The sequence below is a fragment of the Erithacus rubecula genome (assembly GCF_903797595.1).
Source record: "Erithacus rubecula genome assembly, chromosome: 3".
NCBI classification, from domain to species: domain Eukaryota; kingdom Metazoa; phylum Chordata; class Aves; order Passeriformes; family Muscicapidae; genus Erithacus; species Erithacus rubecula.
In genome coordinates this window covers 2,288,833-2,295,952 of record NC_136689.1, presented here as the reverse complement: position 1 = coordinate 2,295,952, position 7,120 = coordinate 2,288,833, and the positions used below count along the sequence as shown (strand labels likewise).

The following is a 7,120-nucleotide window of genomic DNA, read 5'->3' as shown; positions in this document are numbered from 1 at the left end:
ACATCTGCTGACCAACCTTTCCAAGTGATAAGAAAACAGTGACAAAAGCAGAACACCAGAGAAAAATCCTAAAAAAATTTGTTAACCCTTTATCAGTGGAGCAACAGGATGAAGACACAAGAAAAAAAGTAAAACATATCACACAGGATGTCGTGCAGAAAAGTTAGACTGTAAAGAAAATAAACCTAAGAGATGCTGAAACATCAAAAACTCACAGGAATGTCTGAATAATGCATGAAGCACTTGAATATGTATGTACCTCAGTAGTGTAACAATATACATAGTATATCATAGTATATATATATATATATAGTCTATATATATACACTAGAAGAGTGTATTATATAGATCACACTCTTATCTTAAAGATGTATATAAGAGATAAAAATAATATATATATTATCGTATAGACCACGGGTGCTTTTTGGTCAAAAGCCAAGGGTGCGCCAGCCCTTGTTGTTTTGTTTGTTTTTTTTTTTAAATCGCTTATGAAACTTCTAGAAAGAAACTTCTAAATTACAAATCTTATTTCTTCTCACAGGGTGAAGAAATGTTGGCGAATATCTCATCCAAGGCACACCTGACTCAGGCAGGGTCACCTGGAAAGGTGACACAGGAAAGTTTGGAAAGTCTCCAGAGAGGAGACTCCACGCCTTCCATGACCAGCCCTTCCCAGCGCTCTGCCGCCTCAGCAAAAAGAATTTCTTGTGTTTATATTTATATATTTTGATTGCAAACCCGTAAGTGGGATTGTCTCCCTCCCGCCTCGCCCTGTGACCTGCCAGGACCTGCTGGGTCCTGGCAGCGCCGCGCTGTTCCCCCATCCCGGGAGCTGCTGCCCGCGCTTCCCGCCCGTCCCCGGGCCTACCCGAGCGGCGCTGCCGCGGGCACCGGGAGGGCGGCAGCGGGAGGGCGGCAGCGGGAGGTGTCCCCGCTGTCCCGGTTCCCTCCTGCGCGGCGGCGGGGCCGGAGCCGCGGCCTCGCTGCCGCTCCCTCCCGGGCCCCACGCGGTGCCCATGGCAACGGCAGCGCGCGCTTCCCCTCAGCGCCGCCGCCATGAGGGCTCCCCTCCCTCACCGCCCTTCCCGCAGCCATCGCGGCTCCTTCTCCCCCCTTCGATGGGGTAAAAACATCTCCAGCCGTGTGGGAGGAACTGGAAATCAAGGAGAGCAGCGGCTGGGATTTCCATTCCAGGAGCGCTGCACTCTCAGGTGATTTTTAGTCAGCTCACGCCGTCCCTCTGCAATGGGATGGGGCCCAACAAAAAGGCAAAGAATTGTTACCTGCTCTGCTCGCTTTTATTCATGTTTCGTCTCCCCTGCACTTTGTACCTTTGAGCCTGTAACCATGAAATGTCAGCTAATGTGCTTTTTTTTTTAGAAACTGGCTTTTATTTTCATGACTGCTGTTGGAGGTACAAGGAGTTTGAGTGTAAAATAACTCACAGACAAGGATTTTAATACCTGAAAGGTGATGGGGGGCGCTCTTCAGATTTAAATGTTTTAAAATTTTCTGTGGGGAACAGTACTGCAGAAATCAGCACTTTAAAAGTATTAAACCACCAAATTAATTCGTTTTCACAACATGTATTTTAAATGTTACATTTAGATGTTACTCAGAAGAACACTGTAAATAAAGTTACAAAATATAATCCGAGGGTCCGATATAGCAAAAATAGGGAGCCTGTGCCTTCGTTAACAATGAATAAATATAACATTTAAATAGCTGCAACATACTTATCTCATGCCTTAAATAAAAAATATAGATGTCTATATATCTCTCTCAATATTTTAGAAATCATTTAGTGCTACTGGAAGCTTCTAAATTACAAAGTTGGAGGCAGAGGATAGAAAACGTCAGCAAGGCGTTCCTGACATTCCCTGACAGAAGCCAGTTCAGACATTGTGGTTTTGGGCAACAACAGCAAAAGAATTCGTTCAGTTTTAGGACTGAGTTGAAGGGAAAAATAGAGGGATTGCACTCCACAAAATCCCCTAAAATCTGGGATGTGGTGGTGTCAATCAGAGCCCCAGACCCGCTCCCCCAGGGCACATTCTGAGGCTGTCAGCTTCAGCACAGTGTACCATACACAAAATAGAACAATTCTCTAATGCCATGGATTATTTGTTTTCCCCAAGAACCCCTCGACAGGAGGTTTGGAGCTGCAGTATACAGGCCACCACCAGCAACAGGGATTTCAGACAGCTTCCCACTATTCCTTGGGATTCCCCACGTATTCCCGGAACATGGAATACAGCACGCCTGCAAGACAGAAAAAAACCCACAATTAAAGGAACTGTGTGAAGTAAGAAATAATGGGTTTCAAAATCTGAACAGTTCTCAACAATACAGAATTTCCCTTCATCCTCAGCTGCATTTTTAATAGCAATGATGGACACTACAAAATCCTTCATATACTGAGAAACTGGGCATATATATATATATATATATATATATATATATATATAATTCTTCATATACAGAGAAACTGGTCCTCAAAATATACAATTTATACCCTGAGCTAATTCTAGTTGATTTTGTGGCCAAAGTCAAGTTTTTCTGTTGTTCCTGCTGAGAATGCAGCATGGACAAACAGTGTTTCATGGGATGTACATTTACACACAGATGGGATGTACAGACCAGGAGCACGGTGTTCCTGTACATTTAGAGACACAGGTCCAGGCTTGAAAATAATATTCAGAAACAGCAACATATTTACAAGGGAAATATTAATGCCAGATGAAGGTTTTCTTTTTTTGGCCTGTAAGAGGCAGAGATGCAGAACCTCACATTCCACGTCTAGACATAATCAAAGCTGCTACTCTGAAATTAGATACTTAAGTACATAAAATCAGATTCCTCCAGAAAGGAGCACAAACACCCTGAAATAAATGTTCTGGCTGCTTCCACCCAGCCCTGTGATCCAGTGGGAGAGGCACAGGGGGCTGTCCATGGTGTGCCACTGCCATTCCATACCCACCACACGTCAGGGCTCCCACGGCGAATCCCTGCGCTGCCACCCGCATGTGGATCAGGTGAAGGGACATCTTCATGTCACCTCTGTGCTTCAGCTTGTACAGCCCGTAGGCGACCACGGCAGCAAAGCCACCCATCCCTGCAAGGCAAGGAGAGCATCCCTCTGAGTGGGGATCACTGGGAGGAGTGAAGAGACCCAGCTAAACTAAACAGCCTGCGAAGCACTCAGCTTGGAGGTTGGAAAAGACCCTTAAGATCATTGAGTCCAACCATTTCCCCACAGCTGTCGAGGCCACTGTTATACCATGTCCCATCTATACAGTTTTTAAAACCCTACATGGGTGGTGATTCCACCACTGCCCTGGGCAGCCCTTTCCTTGAAGAATTTTTTCCTAATATCCAGTCTAAACCTCCCCTCGACAACTCGAGGTATTTCTCTCTCATCTTAAAATAAGGCTTTTATGGTCTAATCACTCTGGTTCTGTGTAGTGGTAAATCCTAGCCCTGGTTTCATGCCAATGCACAAGTCAGTGCAGGGAAGTGCAAGAGATTCCCACTAGCACTAAAATGCCAAAGGAGCAGCTCAAGGTGTGAGAATTCCCTGGATATTTTTCAGGCAGAACCAGGGCTCCTCACATCTCCTTTCCTGCACGGACACTCACACCCAAGACTCCCACTCTGCTGATGCTCAGACTCTCAGTGTCTGCATGCTCCCTGATGTATCCACTGGCCTGCTGCAGTTGCTATTTTGGGTGTTGTCACATTTGGCCAGGTGCCACCAGGACAGGACAAGTCACGTGTTATTGTCCCCAAGCTGTGAGGAGGGAGGCTCCGCCAGGTCTCTTTCCCAGGGCCAGAATTCTCTGATAATCCTTACCAGAGCAAACAGCCCCAGCTCTGCCAGCTCCAGCACTGATACTGTCACAGAATACACAGCAGAAATGCACAAGCTTTTCCAATTCCATCTCATTCCATTTTTAGGATTATTTGCACAGTTCATAGGTGGATGCCAAGTTTTAAGTGCTGTGTATATTTTACTGAGCAGAGCACAGGCAGTTTGTCTTCCCTGAGCTGGAGCATTAACAGTGCCACCAGGTAACTGTAAACACTTAATTCATTCATTAAATACCAATTAAGAGCTTTAGGGCCTTCAACCCAGCTCTGACACAGGTCAAAGATGAGTTCTGTCAATCTGCTTCAGAGAACTGGAACTCCTGGAGTCCATGGTACAGCCCAGCAAGGTGGAGACAAAGGGCAGTGACCACGGAAGCAGTGAGGGAAATGTGCTGGCAAACACTTGGAACAGTTCACCCTGAGTAACCCCACTGCTCTCCACTGAGGGCAGCTCACATCAAAACGTGTCTTGTGTCAGACAAATGCTGATCCCTGCTCTCCTCAGAAACTGAGGACATTAAGAACTTCCTCAAACTCAGGCAATGTTACTTTTAGTAACATAAAAGTTACTAAAAAAATACATTTTGAACTAAGCAAGGGCAGCAAAGGGCTGAAACATGTACCTGACAGGCTGTAATTTAAACCCTTCTAGTTTGTGTTCTGATAGCTTTTAAGTCACTTTGTAGTGGTCACATAATTCCCAGAAACTGTGCTCTGGAACAGCTGCACAACACACTCCTTAACCACTTGACAGCATCACCTTCACATGTTTCTAGCCTCACCTAAAAAGCCTTTCTGGGTTTGTTGATTTGGGTTTTTTTCCTTATACTTGTAGGTTCTAAGATTTTTATTTAAAGTAACAGACCTCATTAATTTCCCTCTTTCTTGTATAACAGCTGTTATGGGGAAGTAATTCCTAAGTGATTTCCTGTTCACAGAAAAAAGGTGAACAGTGATGGTCTTTCCCACATTGAACTCACCAATGGGCACAAACGGCGTCTCCTTAAATTTTTTTATCAGCCTCGAGGTCTGGCTGGTCTCTGTCTCATACTCAGGGAAAACAGGTTCCTGGCTGGGTGACATGGTGGCTGTGAAGACAAAGAGGCTCCCTTCAGGTTTTGGAAACCCCAAATATAGAGAATCTTTAGGAAAAGAAAATCCCTCGTGTATTCCACCAGACACAAATATCCAGGTAGTGAGATATCAGAACAGGCACCATGAACAAATGGTTTAATTCAAGAAAAGCCTTGGGAAGCAGGATTGTTACTAGGAGGGGTAAGAACAAAACAAAAACAACAAAAGTAAGAAAGCAACAAATTTCTACCATCTGTTTTTCCTATATTACAGATCCCAGTGAGCCCCCCAAGCTCACAGGCAGCCACAGAAAGCTTTGGCCTTTCTTTTTAGGAATTCCATGGCTCACACCCCGCTTGGCTTTCGCAGGCTGGTCCTTTATGGCAGTTCTGACCTCAGCAAAGTTCACTTCTCTCCCCTCGTTCCTTGCCAAGAGCAGCAGCCACAGCAGTCGGGTTGGGAAGCACGAGCTGCTGCACAAGGTCAGCACTGCCTGGCAGCTCCTCAGTCACTACAGCCTATCCCACATCAACATAACTCCAAACTCCTGATGGAGAACACAGGGATGGAGAACAGCCACTGCTGAGGAGCTGGAGCAAATCCTGAAGCCCTCAATAGGTGCAGACTCGTGTGGGGTCGCATCAGGAAAAGTCACCCACAGGTGATTTCTCACCTTCCTCCAAGGAAAATGAACAGCCCTGAGAAGGGCTCCACCCACAAACCATGTCACCAAAGTGAGACCATCCTCCAGAACTTCCCAGCTTTTTGTGCTGGGAATTGCATGGATTACACCAAGCCCTGTTCCTCCCTTAGTGCTCGGCATAAGCATCATTCAGTTCATGACAACTTCTGCCGGTGACAGCACAGAGGGTCCCGCTAGAAAAATCTCTTGCTGTCGTTCAGCTTTGCCACCGACGGCAAAACACAACTCGGGGGCGCATGGAAAGGCTCCGAGCTCTCGGAATAAACCAAGAGGAATTTCATTAAGCAGGCGCCAGGAACCAGAGTCAAGAAGAGACATTTCAAAGGTGGCCGTGCTCCTGCTTATGCAGCATTTCGTGTGCACCCATGTGAGCAGAATGACTGCTTCTGAAACCATTTCCTCTGATAGGCCAAAGGATTTGGTCTCTCTGCGCCTGCTACAACCAATCTTATTTGCTTAATGTAAATAATTGTTTTAGCATGACTCATTCAGAGAGGGCAACAAGAGCTACCTGTCACTCAGCAAAGGGGGAAACAGTCAGGAGTGAGATTTACACAAGAAAATTATATTAAAAGTGAAACAATGAATCCACCACGACAGGTTTCTGTGACCTTCAGCCCCGACCTTGCCGACAGCGAGCAGGGAGGTCAGGGCACCTGCGTGACCGGTGTGACCCGCGGGGGACAGTGCGGGAGGACCATGGGTGGGAAGGTGACAGGTCCCAGCATCCCTCCCGGCACGGGGAGGGCCTGGGTATCCCCGGGCTGCTTTCCGCCTGCCCAGCTCCACATGGCGATCCTTCCCCACTGCAGCCCCAGGCCCCGCACCCCACACGGGGGCTCTTCCCCACTGCGGCCCCAGGCACCTTCACCGCACTGCGGCCTTCTGCCCCACAGCCCCACATGGGGCCTCTGCTCCACTCCTGCCCCAGCCACTTCCACCCCACATGGGAGCCCTTCCTCGCTCCAGCCGCAGCACTCGCACCCCCTCCGCAGAGCTCCGGCTGTGTCCCCGGCCGTGCCGCGGCTCCCGCCCGCCCCAGCCCGGCCCGGCTCTCACCGCGCGGATCCGATACCGGCCGGCGTCTGCCGCGCCAGGCCCCCCCCTCGCCTCTTATTGGCGGCTTCCGCCCCGCCCCTCCGCCGGGACTACAACTCCCAGCGTGCCGCGCGCCCGCGCGCCCGGCGGCAGCCAATCCGGAGCGGGACAGCGGTCACCGCTTCCTTATACGGGTCCGGGGGCGGGGCGGGCGTGACGTCAGCGCGCGGCGCGCCGCATTGCGGCGGGGCGGCGGTGGCGCGGGGCGGCCGCCAGGGGGCGCTGCGGGGCCCGCCCTCAGTGCGGCCTGCGCGCCTTCGCGGAACCGAGGGGACGAGGGCCAACAGTTTCAAATTAAAACGGAGGAGAGTCAGATTAGATATTGGAAAGAAATTGTTCCCTGTGAGGGTGGGGAGGCCCCAGCACAGGATGCTC

The 7,120-nt window shown here is 49.0% G+C and overlaps 1 protein-coding gene across 1 annotated transcript; it reads right to left on the bottom strand.

The window, feature by feature from the left end:
* Positions 1-1,570: 1,570 nt before the first annotated feature.
* Positions 1,571-6,809, bottom strand: HIGD1A (HIG1 hypoxia inducible domain family member 1A). The gene is made up of 4 exons (XM_079302962.1): positions 6,707-6,809; positions 4,851-4,958; positions 2,981-3,115; positions 1,571-2,262 (listed from the first exon to the last, which is right to left on the bottom strand). The coding sequence occupies exons 2-4, from the start codon at positions 4,951-4,953 to the stop codon at positions 2,213-2,215; spliced, it is 288 nt and encodes a 95-aa protein (XP_079159088.1). The 5' UTR covers positions 4,954-4,958; positions 6,707-6,809; the 3' UTR covers positions 1,571-2,212.
* Between the last annotated feature and the right edge of the window lie 311 nt (positions 6,810-7,120).